A 17,399-nucleotide genomic window follows, 5' to 3' on the forward strand; every position below is an offset into this window, starting at 1 on the left:
ATGTACTGTTTGTTTTACCATTGTATGTAAAGTTAGTAGATGTTAGCCGCATCTGCTCTCAGGATGAGGCTTTTCATTCCAGGACGAGGGAAATGTCCTCCTTTTTTAAAGAAAGGGGCTTCACTTCCTCCACCATCAACTCTGCTCTCAAACGCATCTCTCCCATTTCACGCACATCTGTTCTCACTCCATCCTCCCGCCACCCCACTAGGAATAGGGTTCCCCTGGTCCTCACCTACCACCCCACCAGCCTCCGGGTCCAACATATAATTCTCCGTAACTTCCGCCACCTCCCAACGGGTTCCCACCACGTAGGACATCTTTCCCTCCCCCCCCCCACCGCTTCCCGCGGGGATCGCTCCGTATGCGACTCCCTTGTCCTTTCATCCCCCCCATCCCTCCACACTGATCTCTCTCCTGGCACCTATCCTTGTAAGCGGAACAAGTGTTACACATGCCCTTACACTTCCTCCCTTACCACCATTCAGGGCCCCAGACAGTCCTTCCAGGTGAGGCGACACTTCACCTGTGAGTCGGTTGGGGTGATATACTGCGTCCCGTGCTGCCGATGTGGCCTTCTATATATTGGCGAGACCCGACGCAGACTGGGAGACCGTTTTGCTGAACACCTACGCTCTGTCCGCCAGAGAAAGCAGGATCTCCCAGTGGCCGCACATTTTAATTCCACGTCCCATTCCCATTCTGACATGTCTATCCACGGCCTCCTCTACTGTAAAGATGAAGCCACACTCAGGTTGGAGGAACAACACCTTATATTCCATCTGGGTAGCCTCCAACCTGATGGCATGAACATTGACTTCTCTAACTTCTGCTAATGCCCCACCTCCCCCTCGTACCCCATCCGTTATTTATTTTTATACACACGTTCTTTCTCTCACTCTTCTTTTTCTCCATCTGTCCCTCTGACTATACCCCTTGCCCATCCTCTGGGTTCCCCCCCCTCGCCTTTTGCCTTCTCCCTGGGCCTCCTGTCCCATGATCCTCTCATATCCCCTTTGCCAATCACCTGTCCAGCTCTTGGTCCCATCCCTCCCCCTCCTGTCTTCTCCTATTATTTTGGATCTCCCCCTCCCCCTCCCACTTTCAAATCTCTTACTAACTCTTCCTTCAGTTAGTCCTGACGAAGGGTTTCGGCCCGAAACATTGACTGTACCTCTTCCTAGAGATGCTGCCTGGCCTGCTGCGTTCACCAGCAACTTTGATGTGTGTTGCTTGAATTTCCAGCTTCTGCAGAATTCCTCTTGTTTTAGATGTTAGTTCTGCTTTATTTTTCTTTTCTCTATTCATAAGGGCTTTACAAGAAGCCTGTATGAAAATACCTTTTAAATTAAATTTTTAAGTAATATTATAATTTCAGTAATATTGTATGGAAAAGGAAGACTGCAGAAAAATATTGAATCATAAATGTTGTTCATGTAATGAAACTAAATCACATTTTAATTCTGTAAACTATCCAAACCAGTGTGCAATATATTGCTAAATTTTAATGATAGATTTTAATAAGCAAAATTGATTCAGTTTTCTAACAGAGTTTGTCCCATAACAGACTCAGTAAGTTTACTGAAAATCCAAAATATGGTTCAGGAATATGAAAGAGAATTGGAACGAGAAAGGAAAGATAATGCCTTTCTCGCAAAGAAAGTGAAATATCTAGCGAATGAGTGTAAAGAACTCGATCAAATATTGATGGAAGCTGGAGATAAGAAATTGATACTGGAGTATAAAATAATGGAGAAGGATCTTGAAGTTAAATACTACAGGTAAATTCTTGCTTACTCAATTTTAAGTATAATCTTGTGTTTTTGATGCATCTGTATTAAATGTGAAATTATTTTTCAGAACTATTCATCAATACAATAAGTATATCATATAGATACATCAGTACTCGAAATAGGTGGGTTGGTATTATGCATGAAAATAATCAGTATGCAAGTCTGACATTGATTTTGGTCCCCAAAATAAACTCCATTCCTTGACTAAATATTACTTGTCATTCTTTGTCATCCTCTTGAAACCAAGCAAAATTGTTTGATACCTTAAATTTATGTTTCAGAATTGAGATGTTCTACAAGATCATACTACCTGTTTACATCAGTTGTAAGATTTTGTGTCTCCTTTCATCTTTGACTGAAGCCCTCATTCATTAGTTACCCTCAGTACATGCTATTACAATGCTTCTCTGTTCTACCTGCACAGCATGTCTTTATCTAAAGCTTTTATGTATCATAACTTGAATCGGTTCTATTACCCCTCTCTCCCCGCTCGTCTTTATACTGGCTATTTCCCCTCCTCACTCTGTCCTGTTGCAGGGTTTCAATCTAAAACATTGACACCTACTTCCACAGATGCTGCTCGATCTGTTAAATTCCTTTTGCAGTTTTTGTTTATTTGTAGTCTCTTGTACCTCAGTTCACTTTTCTCCAACAAGAATGCCCACTGACTTCTGTAGCCTGATGATAAAGATCTCTTCCTTACTTTCAAATTTCGTAACATGCTCATGCCTCTAAAGCTATCAGCTCTGCATCTTGATTTTTGCAGTTTTTCAGTTTTGACATTTGTACGTCTATGCTTACATTTGAAATGTATCTGCTGATACTGATATTAAAGATAAACACAAAATTTGTGATGGTATTTGCAGGAGTTACAATGCATGTAAATATTCTACATCACAGCATGAAAAATACCTTATCAGATGTTTTTTTGTTCAAAATAAAGTTTCAGAATGAAACAAGAGAAGGAGAAATGGATAACTGCAGAAATGTTGTTAGAAAAGTGCTGTGAACATCTTCAGAGAAAGGAATCCCAGTATTGTGAAGGAATCCAAGCAAAACATAAGTTTGAACAAATGTTAAGAAACCTGGAGATAGAAAGGGACACAGTGATGAGCAATCTGAAAAAGGTTGACACAATTAATAATCGCTATGTATGTTAATAATTGTCAAGTATATTCAGTCAATTTAAATATAGAAGGGTGCAAGAGACTGTTTAAAAAAGAAACAATAATGCCTATATTATCTTCTCACTAGTACTATTTCATAAGGACTCCCAAAAGTATTCAGAAAGCAAAATCTTCGTTGTCCATGATAGATAGATAGATAAAGGCATCGGTTAGTCTTGCGAGACCATGGATCTGTGCCTGGAAAGTCTTCACTCTCCAGGGTGCAGGCCTGGGCAAGGTTGTATGGAAGACCAGCAGTTGTCCATGCTGCAAGTCTCCCCTCTCCACAACACCAATGTTGTCTAAGGGAAGGGCATTAGGACCCATACAGCTTGGCACCAGTGTCGTCGCAGAGCAATTTGTGATTAAGTGCCTTGCTCAAGGACACAACACGTTCCCTCGGCTGGGGCTCGAACTCACGACCTTAAGGAAGCTAATCCAATGCCTTAACCACTTGGCCACATGCTCACAATGTCCATGACAATTACAGATACAAAAGGCTGGGTATTCAAGAGTATGAAACATCTTTGGATACCAAGAGGCTTTCCGTTATTTACAAGCCATAAGTGCAAAATAGAAATAGGAAATTGAGATACACAGCTTTGGCTGAGAATATTCAGCATCTGATGTATTTATTTATTTTCCAGCATCTCTAATATAAATGTTTGAAATGCCAACAACAGGTGAAACTTGATCCCATCCCAAACAGAAGAATTCTATCCACCAATTTAAACCTTTCTCTCCACAGACAGACTGATTGTAGCCTATACAATCTTTTTGACAACACCTCAGCATTTCACCCACCTGTTGACATTTCAGCAGGAACATAGGAAATGTGGCCAACTTGAAGTTTCCCTTCTAATTATGCTGATTTGGAAATATGCCATCCAACATGCACCACTGCTGGCTCAAAACTCTGGAAGTGCATGACTGCCAGCATAGTGGGAGTAGTTTAAACAGTATTCATCACTCATGGAGGCAACTCAGCTCTAGTTTCTCAATTGCATTTAAAAAGTGGAATAAGTCTGGACCTCACCAGGGTAATTTAATTCACATGAAAGAACTTTGTTTAAAAAGTCAGGAGAATCAGCTAAGTTACACCCTCCCAGTTAAATATGTGTCCCAAAATCTACAAGTCGAGCCCCTTGTGAGCTGGCATCACCCCATTTTTCTTGTTTTAAAATAAAACAAGAGAAAGCACTCCAGTTTGGATGATGAAGTTATTCTTATTTCCCTGTACCTAATCACTGCCATGAATGGACTTATATGAAGAATAAGTTGGCAAGAATACCCATGGCCCATCAGTGCTTCTTATACTTTCTTTGGTGAGTTGAAAGTACTCATTTGGACATTACAGATAGAAGACAACCTTGAGCCATGTGTGTATCCATAATTGCAGAGTTATCAAGGTATGAAGGTTTGTTCTAAGACTGTTAATAAAATGAATGAGTAGATATTGTACTTATTTGTAAGTGTGAAGTTAATCTAGATTTTTAAAAATAAAATGTTACTCTTAAATATCTTTAGCTGAGTGAAGAAAACAAAGAGTTGCAAATCCAATTAAACCAGGAGAAAGCAAAATGTGAAGAGATTCTGAACAGGCATCTGCACAATCAGCAAAAGATTGCTGAAGAAAATAATAGGACTGTACAAGAAATAGAGGTATGTAAACAGCGAGCACAAAACTTGAGAATAGGTAACATATTTTGCTGAACCTTGTGTAATGTACTTTTATGAGCATGAATCTGCATCTGAGAGAGAACCCAGGGCATTCTCCAGTAGCTTCCTTTTGGTTTTCACTACTGAAGTTCCAGGTAGAAGCTCAGGAATACCATTGCATACAGATGTAGAAAGATTCTTGATTGCTGTTCCGTAACAATTTTGCTTTACCAGTCAGAGTTCTTAGCCCTAGGCTATACCCCCGAACCAGGACCAGTGGACCCTTTGACCTGTTTGGCATGGGTGACCCTCCCAAGAGTCAAAGTATAAAGCCCTGACTCCAACCAACATAGATCTCTGAGTCATTGAGGCACGCAAGCCTCCAAACCCAACCCTTTTGGAGGAGAAGGTTAAGCATTCAGTATAAATTGCCCCCTGTATAAGTGAGTGGTAGAATCTGGGGTAAGGTTATGGGAATACGAAGGGAATAAAAATTATATTAATGTAGGATTAGAGAAAAATTAGCATTTAAGGTCAATGCAAACTGGGCAGAAGGGCCTGTTGCTCTGTTTATGTCTCTCTGTAGTTCAGTTCAACCACTATAATATTTATAGAATATCTAGAATAATTCATCATTTCTATGTCAAAACCTCTCAAGCTCCAAGTTATCCATGGCATTGAACATACAGATCCTATAAAGTAATAATAAATCTGTGGGTATGCATTTTTAATTGTTAGACCATTTTAGAGGTCATTTGCAAAAGAATACTAATTGAGATCATAGAGCAGATCTGTGGATGGACTAAATTGGTCATTGATTCTTTGATGCTTAGTAATAAAAATGTGCTTATTTCTATGTGTAATAGGTATTATCTCTTGGTTTATTGTTTATTTTTCTCATTGAACAAATCTTTCTTTTGAAGCCTCTTGCTCAATGCAACAATCACCATAATGAAGAAGCACTGATGGAACACAATTGTACACTACAGCAGGAAGTTACTGTGCTCAAGCTTGAATTGAAATATTTGTGTGAACGCCATCAAGAGGAACGGGAAAAGTATATGGAACAGATTGAGACTTTAAAAGTAAAGCTTGAAGATACAAAGAAGGATTTAAGAAGTAGTCAAAATAACCTAACTCAAACAAACTTACAGTATAATAGTCAGCTGAATGCCATGAAAAGTGAAGTTTTATTGCTGACTTCCAAACTTGAGGCACTAAGAAAAGATCAGCAGAATGAGAAGGAATCTATTCTTTCACGTTTGAATGCAACAATTAAAGAATTGAAACGCAGTCAGAAGGCCAACTGTGAATTTAGACAAATTCTTCAAAGAGAATGTGATGAATGGGTTCATTTAGATGAAAAAAGAAATAATGAAATATCTAATCTTCGTGCAATCAGTAAGAAAATGTCACATAAATTAACTAAAGAGGAAAGAAAAGCCAATGATTTAGACAAGAAACTTCATCATGCTAAACTTTCTCTTGCTGAGAAAAACTGTATGCTTGAAAGTGTTCAGAAAGAGCTGAGGCAGTTTCAGGAGCATGTAACTGATCCAGAACAAACAAATAAAGTGGAAAAAGGACAGTTAAGCAAACATGAAGTTTGTCTGGTATCTTCACAAGAGAGACTAGCCCAAGCTCATAGTGAAATTACACTGTTACGTCAACAGCTGGAAGATGCACAAAACAAAGTTATAATGAAGGAAAAGGTGGTTACTGATGTTCAGGACAAATTCAATAATACACTTGCTACACTGCAAAAAGATAGTGAGCAGAGGATCAGTTTGTTGGAGAAAAGAAATGAGGAGTTGTTGAACAAGAAGATGGAACAAAGCAAATATGAAAATGAAATAGGTGTAAAAGAGGTAATGTTAATATTTCAAGAGGTAATTAAATCTTTATTTCTGTAATTCAGCTTTCCTTTCTGCTTCCCTGTTTGATTAGATTGGAACTAAAAGCTTTCTACAGTAAACTTCAGATAGAATAGTCATCAATCTACTTTTGAAAGTGTTTTGTCTTTTGATGGATTACTATGCTGTCATGTTCATTAAGTGATGGAAGAAAAAAGATTGGCAAAATGATTTTCTCTCACAATATGGAACGTTGTGTTCCGTAACGGTTTGAGTAACTGAAACTAAAAATGTAAAGTAAAAATGATTTAGGACTACCTTCATGTCCCAAAACATTTAATAGCTAAGGGTGCTAAGGAAGGACTGTGCAGCAAATAATTGTCAGATGCAAGCAAGGGCCAGTTTTCACATATTTGTTATATAAACAGCAGCTAATAAAATATACAATTGACATTTAATGATTTTTTATATTTTTAGACCATGGAGATGATTATTGCTGTTTTTCAAATAGTGCCATGTGATCCGGTTCACCGGCCAGAATCACCATCTTGGGATGCAGGTGGCACTGGTCGTTTGTGTTAATACCAAACTTGAGCATGAGCTTTTATGACTCGGTAGTGAGAGTACTAGCATTTACTTCTTACACTTTCTTCCATCGTCTCTAATTTTCTCCACTTCCTTTCCTTTAAAGCTCTTCATAACTCAGATTTTACCTAAACACTTGGACAATATTATTTCAGTATTCAATTTTATCTGATGAAATCTCTGTGATGCATTGTTGAAATGGTTTTTAATATTAAAGGTAAAACATGAATGCATTATAATATTGGGATATTCTCTTTTAGGCTTCGTTCAGACAGCTTCAACAGGATCTCGCTGATTCGCTGAAAAAACTTTCTATGTCAGAGGCCTCTTTGGAAGTGGTCACACGTTCTCGCAATGAAATAGAGGGTGAGAAAAATCATTTACAGCAGCAATTGTATAGATTGAAAATTAAGGTGAGTATGAACACTGTGAAGGGGTGATATAAAATTAAATATAAAAATATTATTTCTGTAATAGAAGGATTGATTTGCTCTTAAGAACAGCAAATATATAAAAATGCCCAACGTAGCAAAGAAGGATCATTTGTAACTAATTATTATTATACTTAACACTGTATAGTGTAGAAACAAGTGCTGCTTTTGCATAGCACAAATTCACTCCTATCCTCCTATTCTATCCTTGTATGTCTCTGCATTCTTGTATTTGTCTTAGTTAGTTTGAGATGCATGTTCTCATCTCTATCTGAATAAGTTTTTTTCAATTACCTAATTGATTTTATTACTTAGAAGCCTCAAGAAATGAGATCCAGCAGCATATTGTTCATCTTTTCCTAATACGTGTAACTGGCAATCTGTTAGGGCGTATTCTGGAGTTAGGATATATAGCAAATAACTTCACCAGCAAACAGTCTTTAGATATGAATATGGATTGTAGATTGAATTTAAAATGCAGTCCTGAACAATCGTTTTCCTGGAGCTGTAGACTGGAGCCCATTGCAAATCAGACAATGCTGATTAACATTCATTTTGTGTGTCTGGAAGGTGTGAAAACTATAAAAGAAGCATTGTGGATAGATTGTAACTATAGAATTGTCTGCTGTTACCTTTGTCTTTGGCATATAAAAATGTATAATATTGGGCCAGGAGGTCTCTTCCTCTAGAGATTCTGAAATATGATGCCTGTTGCTTGCTTTTGTTGAGTGAGACACTTCTACATCCAGCAGCTTCAGTGTCTCTGCAGTGACTGTGTTCATGATACACACAATCTATCTCTGATGCTCTCCTGATTCTGCACCTTCTGCCTTTCTTTACTTTATTATAAAGTTCCTTTATAGAAACATAGAAAATAGGTGCAGGAGTAGGCCATTCGGCCCTTCAAGCCTGCACTGCCATTTATTATGATCATGGCTGATCATCCAACTCAGAACACCGCCCCAGCCTTCCCTCCATACCCCCTGACCCCCGTAGCCACCAGGGCCATATCTAACTCCCTCTTAAATATAGCCAATGAACTGGCCTCAACTGTTTCCTGTGGCAGAGAATTCCACAGATTCACCACTCTCTGTGTGAAGGAGTTTTTCCTAATCTCGGTCCTAAAAGGCTTCCCCTCTATCCTCAAACTGTGACCCCTCGTTCTGGACTTCCCCAACATCGGGAACAATCTTCCTGCATCTAGCCTGTCCAATCCCTTTAGGATCTTATACGTTTCAATCAGATCCCCCCTCAATCTTCTAAATTCCAACGAGTACAAGCCCAGTTCATCCAGTCTTTCTTCATATGAAAGTCCTGCCATCCCAGGAATCAATCTGGTGAACCTTCTTTGTACTCCTTCTATGGCAAGGATGTCTTTCCTCAGATTAGGGGACCAAAACTGCACACAATACTCCAGGTGTGGTCTCACCAAGGCCTTGTACAACTGCAGTAGTACCTCCCTGCTCCTGTACTCGAATCCTCTTGCTATAAATGCCAGCATACCATTCGCCTTTTTCACCGCCTGCTGTACCTGCATGCCCACTTTCAATGACTGGTGTATAATGACACCCAGGTCTCGTTGCACCTCCCCTTTTCCTAATCGGCCACCATTCAGATAATAATCTGTTTTCCTATTTTTGCCACCAAAGTGGATAACTTCACATTTATCCACATTAAATTGCATCTGCCATGAATTTGCCCACTCACCCAACCAATCCAAGTCACAAATAAAAAGTATTTTATCAGAAGTATTTAGTAATCCAGATCCTTCGACACTTTAACTCATATGGGTTGCTGTTATTTCAACCAGCACTTCTCTTTTTAAAACGTAAGATTGACTAATCAATGTTTTTGATTTCCAGATGTATTTTTTTAAGTAGGGGTTTGATTTTTTTTTTTTTGTTTCATTCTTAAGCTCAAATGTCCATTGGCACTTGGAAATGTTCAATCTCTGACAGGTGTTACCATCTTATTTCAATTGTAATATTTGGGGACCAGGACCACTAGACTCAAAAACAGTGACTTTTCTAAGCTGTTAGTTAAGCTGATCAACACCCTCACCCACTAACCCTCCCCTCCACACCCCCCCCACCTCTAGTACTTTATAATTTTCTGTCAGTCACCTTGTGTACAGACAGAAAAATTGTGCCTAGCATCACTTTGTAGCCAATCTATGTATATCAGCTACCTTATCTATTTATATTGATTGTGTTTTTATTATTATTATTATTGTGTTTGTTTTCTATTTATGCTGCATCTGAGCCAAGTAACAATTAATTTCATTCTTCTTTACATTTGTGTACTGGGAATGAAATTAAATAATTGTGAATCTTGAATTTTCTCATCTTCAATGTTACTCCCACTGGATACATTCCCTGATTAAAACTACAAGATTGTAATAATTAATTCATTATTATTTGACCATTCTCCAGTTTTCAACCAGGTCATTTCTGTATATCGCAAACAGCTGAATTCCTGATGAGTTAACAGCGCAAAGTGTAAAGAATAATTTCTTCTGAAAAAAGATTGAATTTAGCACCAAAATAATAATTTGCCTAATACTGCCACTTGTAAATTCTGAATTATCATTAGGATAACAATTGAGACAAAACTTGTTTGCAGCATCTTCTAAGTGAAATACCTCAGGGCTTCTCCAAGCATGCCGAGTAATGGGATGGCTTTTCTATAAATATAGTTTTTAAACAGTATTTTTTTTGTTTAAAAAACTTATTTAGATTATGAGCATTAAATAGAACATATTTTCCTTATAGTTACAGGAGAACAAAAACAAAAACATGCAATCAAAAAGGGAAATTCAGCAATTGGAGAATGCTTTGAAAGAGAAAAAATATGAGATTGTAGCTTACCTTAGAATGGGAGAAGTCTTTTCAACCTCCTCACAAAGAAATGAGACTAAAAAGCATCTCAAAGATCAGATTCAGAGGTAGGTAATAATACTTAGAACATTGTAATTAACATCAGCAAAGATTAATGAAAGGTTCTGCTTGTCATTGCACTGTTACAATCTGATAAATGGCTTCATCAAGTGTTTCCACTTTGAGCATAGTAGGTAATCTGTTGCAAATGTGCATTAAATTTCAGAATGCTAGCGGTTATAAAATCTTTCATGAACTCACCTGTCAAGGTAGTGTTTTAGAGCACAGTTTGAAAATATATACCGCATTATTCCATGAATATTTATTAATAGCCTCCTGAAAGTGTTTCATATCACAAAAAAGGAATCATTTTAATCTGTTTTATGCAAACTCTAGTAGATTGACATTAAGTAACTGTACAATTTTCCTTTAAAGCAAGGAATACTTTTAACTAATTTCTTAGTAAACGTAAAGCTTTAAAATGTGCCTTTCAAGTGCCATTATGAAAGTAACTCTTTGACACTTTGTACATGAGATCTAGTTGCAGAAATTTTCATTTATTTAATGTTGATTGTAATCATTTATTGTTTGGGCCAGCTTATAGTGCAGAAGTTTTAAAATTAGCCCTAAAAATGAAGCAAATGATTTGTGGTGAATATAATTTAAATTAAAATTCCTTGGCCTTTTGATAGTTTAGACTGGATGTGGGTGAATCATGCTAAATGAAAATAAGGGTGTAATACTCTTGAACCTTGAATTTACCCACATTTATGCTTCTTTAAACTTGGTGAATATATCAATTTATTATCATTATCTTAATTTCTGTGAGCTTCTATCATGCCCCGATTATTGTTCCAGGTTAGAGATAGAGAATGCAGAATTAAAAGCTGCTGCAAAAGAGCAAACAAACAAAGCTGAGTTATTGGAGAAGGAAATTAAAGAGTCCCAGTCAGTAAGTGTAAACTCAATACCATTTCAGTTTATTTTGAATGCATTTTTCAACAATAGTCTTTTGCAACTATGTAATGTTTTGTTGTATTGATGTCACAGTGGAAGCATTTAGGTACAGCTATTGGGTTTGGAAAACGTCTAAGCTTTGCTACACTATAATTTCAGTCTGTTTCTGAAAAGCTCAGGTTGCACATCATCTGAGTTTTGTTGGCTATTGTACATGCAGCGATGCAGTGAAATGGGCCTTGGCTGTACTTGTATTTCCTTTCGGCATCCTCTGTTATCCTTTGAGTGCATGTGTCATGAGCATTCTCTGATATCCATTATAAAAGTATTTTATCTATAGTATTGGCCTTCCTAAGTGAAGGTTCTATAAAATCGGAAACCATAATGAAAGCATTGAGAAATTAGTGAGGGCTAAAGAATTTTGTGTTTTGAGACTAACCCTTAGGCAGGTCTGAGAGGAAACCAACTGATTGAACATTCTCTTAAACTCAGTGGCCCCTTTATTAGGTACCATCGGTACCACAGTACCTCATACCACTGAGTGTATGTTGGTGGTCTTCTGCTGCTGTAGGCAATCACTTCAAGGTCTGACATGTTGTGCATTCAGAGGCTGTTCTGCACACCGCTGTTGTAGTACATGGTCATTCGTCAACTAGATCCAGTCTCGCCATTTTCCTTTGACCTCTCTCATTAGCAAGGAGTTTTCACCCACAGTTGGTCTAAACAACAACCGAACCTCTTGACCAATGCATGTTTTTATGCATTGAGTTGCTGCCATATGATTGATCAGATATTTCCCACAGATCTAACACAATGAAGACTTCCCCAAAGGAGGTACTGTATAATTCAGAAATAGGAGGGTATATTCCTTGTTTTATGTTCAATTTTTTAATGCTTTTTTGGTTCTTGCAAATTTCCAAAATCACAGTAAGTTATTATCCAAAAGTGTACATTTCCTCAACATAGAACTATTATTTCCTATTTAAGTTTCTACCAGTTTTTCTTTCTAAATTTACAGTATTGGGATGCAAGAAAAGCACAATCATCTATGAAGTATCCCAGCTCATACTTTCTACTACTCCTGAAAACTGCAGATTTTCCAAGCTACTCATTCTTAAAAATGAACTTCTTTTCCGTAATGTTATTTAGTTGCCTCTGGAAATGTCACGCAAATGACTGTTTACTCAATGAGATTGATTTTCAGTTTTAGGATTCCTGAATTCTAAGGAGTTGCAGGTTATGAATGTGTAGTTCCATTCTGTCAGTGTTCAGATTAAGAAAACCAGCATTTCCTTCTAAGATACCGTATTCATTTTAAGCTTATGATCTCATAATATCAGCTTCACTTAAGTATCACAGGCAAGACCCAGTTTGCCTCTTAGAGCCACAGCTTGTAATGCCATCTACTATCCATTGAAGTGGTGCCAGTCAAAATAAAATGCCAACCCCATACAACTCAAACACCTTGTTAAATTTAAATTACGACTCTCTTTAAGCCTCGTCGTGGAATTTCCCATTCTTGCAGTACTATTTCATCCCAGTTAATGCTAACTACTTATAATGATCTATGATATTGAATCTGCTCACCTTTGGAAGAAGGCCAAGTATTTTTGAGAAAAGGAGATACAAGGTAGTCCATTCCAGAAATGTACTTGGTTAGCCCTGCTAAAACTCATGTAAATTAGAATGCATAAGTTTAAACTATAACCTGGGAAATTGCTTTATCAAGTCAACGTCAAGCATGTTTCCTGATAGCTAATATATGGGTTATTGTTGTAGAATATTGTTATAGAGAATTGATTGTGGAAGGCTGTTGGACAGATGGCTACAGTGACACATCTAAGCTGTTATAGCAGTGTTGCAGATGAGAAAATGTACACTGTTGAGAAGATACATTAGTAAAATTTAAATCTTGATTAAAATTCAATACCGAGAATACTAAGTAGGTGAAGCCATATTAGTCACAATTTCAAAGGTTTTCACACACATTTCTAGAAGCAAAGCAATTCATTATAGTATACTTAAGACTATAAGAGATTGGAACAGAAGTAAGTCATTCGGCCCATCAAGTCTGCTCCACCATTTCACCCTAACTGATCCATTTTCACTCTCAATTTCATTCTCCTGCCTTTCCCCATAAACTTCCATGCCCTGTCAAATCAAGAACCTGTCAACCTCCACCTTAAATATACCCAGTGACTTGGCCGCCACAGCCACCTGTGGCAACAAATTCTATATCTTCATCAGCCTCTGGCTAAAGGAATTCCTCCTCATTTCCATTCTAAATGGACGTATCTCTATTCTGAAGCTGTGACCTCTGGTCCTAGACTCCCCCACTATCAGATTTGATTGGATCGCCAGGAAAAGCTGAAAGGCTGTGAATGATACTATTTAAATCTTTCACCCTGGCCTGTGTGTAGCCTCCTCTCTCAATTTGACTGGGCAGCAGAGAAGAGCTGAAAGCCCACCTACATTGCCAAATATAGAATTTCAAATGTAGAATGCTTTATCATTTTTTTTATCCATTAATTGTATATTTTTATCTCATCTGAATGCTGGAAATCTTTTACCAGTGACATTTTTCCGATAATAAATTCTGAAAATAGTTGATTCTAAAGCAGGTTGTGCATGTTGTATGGTGTTGTTTGTAGACCTATTGGGACCAAATTAACTATTATTATTCACACAGAATTTAGAATTTGGACTTCAATTTTTGGAGAAATATTTAAGGCTATACTTGGTTATCTAATGCATGTGTTCTCATAGGGTTGAAAATCAATTTTATTTTTCAGCCTTTCAGAACTAAATCAGGTCTCTATTTTAATTCATTTTTGTGGAGCTTGTATAAGAATATAAGCATTCTACTGGAAGTCATAAACAGTTTTTTTTTGGGAGGAGGAGAAGGGTCTTCAAGTAATGGTAGATAATATTATAAAGGAAGATTTTGTTGAATGGACACGATGTTGGAAACCAGTCTAGTCACTCTTTCTGACCCTGACATTCATAATTGCTTGATTGTTGACAATATATAATGATACAGAAATATAAAAAAGTAACAACACCTTGATAAACACATGAAATATCCTTCCTGTAAAATAGTGGGGCACTGGGTCTCAATAGCCACTCTGGGTCCAATCAGAGGTGCATTTGTTCATTTTCTACATCTTTCTTATAATCGCAATCATTACTGGATACTAAGAACATTAAGTACAGCAGAGGCCTATCCCATCAGCGAGTTGCTCGATAGCGATTGAACCGGATTAATGCAAACTGGTTTTGAGTTGTCACCTGAATTTGTTGCTCATCATTTTGCCAAGACAGTGCACAAATCAGAATCAGTTTAGTGTTACTGCCATATGTCCTGAAATTTGTTGTTTTGTGGCAGCAGTACATTGCAATACATAATAATAAAAACTGAATTACAATAAGAATATATATAGTTTAAAATAAGTAGTGCAAAAAGAGAAAAAGTAGAAAAGGTACATCTGTAGAAATTCGTCAGCATCTTTGTTGCCATGTCAAATGCCCTCAAACTCCAAATGAAATACAGACGCTGCTGTGCCTTCTTTGTAACTGCATCAATATGTTCAACCCAGGATAGGTCCTCAGGGGTAGCTCAATAACGTAGTGGTTAGCACAACGTTTTACAGTACAAGCAACCCTGACACAATTCCTGCCATTGCCTGTAAGGAATTTGTACATTCTTCTCGTGACTGTGTGGCTTTTCTCCAGATGCACCGGTTCCTGCTCACCGTCCAAACAATTACCTGTTCTGCTGGTATGTTAATTGGTCATCGCAAATTGTCCTATGATTAGCAATTAAATTGGGGGATTGCTGGGTGTGGTTTGAAGGACCCAAAGGGCCTATTCCACACTGTATCTCAATCAATAAATACATAAACCAACAAATCAATAAATAAATAAAAGATATCAACACCCAGGAATTTGAAATTGCTTACCCTTTCCACTTCTGATCCCTCCATGTGGACTAGTGTATGTCCCCTCATCTTATCCTTTAAGTCCACAATTAGTTCTTTGGTCTTAATGACATTAAGTGCATGGCTGTTGCTGAAACAGCACTTAACCAGCTGATCTGTCTCGCTCCTGTATGCCTTCCTGTCAACATCAGATATTCAGCCAGACCTACTGCATACTGTTGTTGAGTTGTCGCCTGGACTTGTTGCATATCGTTGTGCTGAGATGGTGCGATCCAAAAAAACGGAGTGAATGATTGTCTTAGATGGCACGTGGCCAAGTGGTTAAGGCATTGGACTAGCTACCTGAAGGTCGTGAGTTCGAGCCCCAGCTGAGGGAACGTGTTGTGTCCTTGAGCAAGCATCACACATTGCTCTGCGACGACACTGGTGCCAAGCTGTATGGTTCCTAATGCCCTTCCCTTGGACAACATTGGTGTCGTGGAGAGGGGAGACTTGCAGCATGGGCAACTGCTGGTCTTCCATACAACCTTGCCCAGGCCTGTGCCCTGGAGAGTGAAGGCTTTCCAGGCGCAGATCCATGGTCTCGCAAGACTAACAGGTGCCTCCAAGAATACTGCAATTCCGGTTTACTGGAGAGACTGACAGCAGAGGAGCTGCTTTACCTCGGTAGTGACAAGAACTAGGCTTATGCTGCAGGGTTGCCTATTACATCCGCCTAGGAGAAGAGACTCGAGGCTGTGTGGGAGAGAGCAGGGGCTTCTATTGGGTGCATGGAAATCCGTACTGGGTTGGGTGATAGCCCCTCCTGTCAGTGCTGCTTTTCAGTGTTCACTCAGTGGAAGAACAAGCTGGATTAGGACAATCTATAGTGTTGCCACTCAGGGACTTGGTCTATATATTTTTTTTCTTTGTGACAGTTACTGTGTGGGTTTCTGAAGTTGTGACCATGTGTGCTGTTGGTAATGTTTGCAGCTTGCTCCCGGAGGAATGCTGTTTCATTTGGCTATACTCGTATATGGTTGAATGATCATTAAACTTGAGCTTGCTATCCAGTAAGTTTATCACCAGAAATTCATGAAAGTGCTTTTTCTCAAAAATAACAATTTGAGAGACACATAATATTCAATGTGTCTGAACATACAGATTTTCTTGCTTATTTCTTGCCTGAAAATTTCTTTTCTTCACAGTTTTTCTTTCAGTACCAGAAGTTTGGCACTCAGGCAATTTTTTTTAAAATATAAGTTCTATTGAATTTTCAAAATGTGTACATGAAAAGATAGTGTCTACCCTCCCCCCCCCAATATATAGTCCTACCTAAGAAAGAAGAAAAAAAAGAACCACCTGGGTGTTGGAAGGTTTCCACATGCTCCATGGAGTTCAAAATAAATTTGGTATACTTATTCGTTACTTTCCCCAAGGGACCAAGATCTTTATCGGAGCACTTAAATATGCCATCCTATCTTTTGTAAATAAGGGCGCCAAATATTCAGAAATGTTACATATTTACCTCTTAAATTATAAGTAATTTTTTTGAGTGGAACAGAACCAGCCACTCAGGCGATGTTGAGTATGCATTCCTTAATTTAGACCCTTGTTATCACGAGATGGTTTTTATGTCATTCCTCACATTGAAATCATCATGCAGAAAATCATAATAGTTATTATGATGTTACTTATACAGGTTCATGCTCGTCTGGAAGACTTAATAACAAATTTACAATGGTTAAGGGTTAACTTGGAAGATAACAGTCAAGAGGTTTGATGTTTCATTAATTAAGCTGAATGCATGTGGTGCTTTTATTCTGAAAACCAAAACAGCTGTGCATGTTATTTTCTTTTTATTGAAATAACAAATAAAACAACTGACAAATAGGTTGAAATATTAAATATTACATTCTTATGCTCTAACAATATACTGTAAAATTATTTCTACAAAGAGAAATGTGCCCATTGAAATATTTTTTGAATCACTCTGGTCCTGCATTTTGTTGACAAATGTAAAATATTTTGCATCTGTGATTCGAATCCCCATTTATTAACTAATTCTAACAAAGATTTAATTAAGATTTTTTAATTGAAGATTCTTAAAATTAACCAAGATAATGTACTATCTGTCCGTATTTAACTTACCAGTGCAACTG

General features: G+C 37.8%; 1 protein-coding gene across 8 annotated transcripts in view; it reads left to right on the plus strand.

Annotated features, from left to right (window-relative positions):
• Positions 1-17,399, plus strand: part of LOC140202567 (ankyrin repeat domain-containing protein 26-like) — a 121,744-nt gene that overhangs the window by 83,016 nt on the left and 21,329 nt on the right. For 5 of the 8 annotated variants that reach the window (XM_072267567.1, XM_072267568.1, XM_072267569.1 and 2 more), the window contains 8 exons: positions 1,568-1,781; positions 2,737-2,920; positions 4,487-4,621; positions 5,542-6,486; positions 7,317-7,469; positions 10,259-10,431; positions 11,222-11,315; positions 16,940-17,014. In XM_072267567.1, the coding sequence (XP_072123668.1) occupies positions 1,568-1,781; positions 2,737-2,920; positions 4,487-4,621; positions 5,542-6,486; positions 7,317-7,469; positions 10,259-10,431; positions 11,222-11,315; positions 16,940-17,014 (1,973 nt within the window). Of the gene's footprint in view, positions 1-1,567; positions 1,782-2,736; positions 2,921-4,486; positions 4,622-5,541; positions 6,487-7,316; positions 7,470-10,258; positions 10,432-11,221; positions 11,316-12,338; positions 17,025-17,399 lie in introns of those variants that run through there. The other 3 variants (XM_072267573.1, XM_072267575.1, XM_072267571.1) reach the window with 2 other exon arrangements.

Source organism: Mobula birostris, chromosome 9, assembly GCF_030028105.1.
Source record: "Mobula birostris isolate sMobBir1 chromosome 9, sMobBir1.hap1, whole genome shotgun sequence".
In the NCBI taxonomy this organism is placed as follows: domain Eukaryota; kingdom Metazoa; phylum Chordata; class Chondrichthyes; order Myliobatiformes; family Myliobatidae; genus Mobula; species Mobula birostris.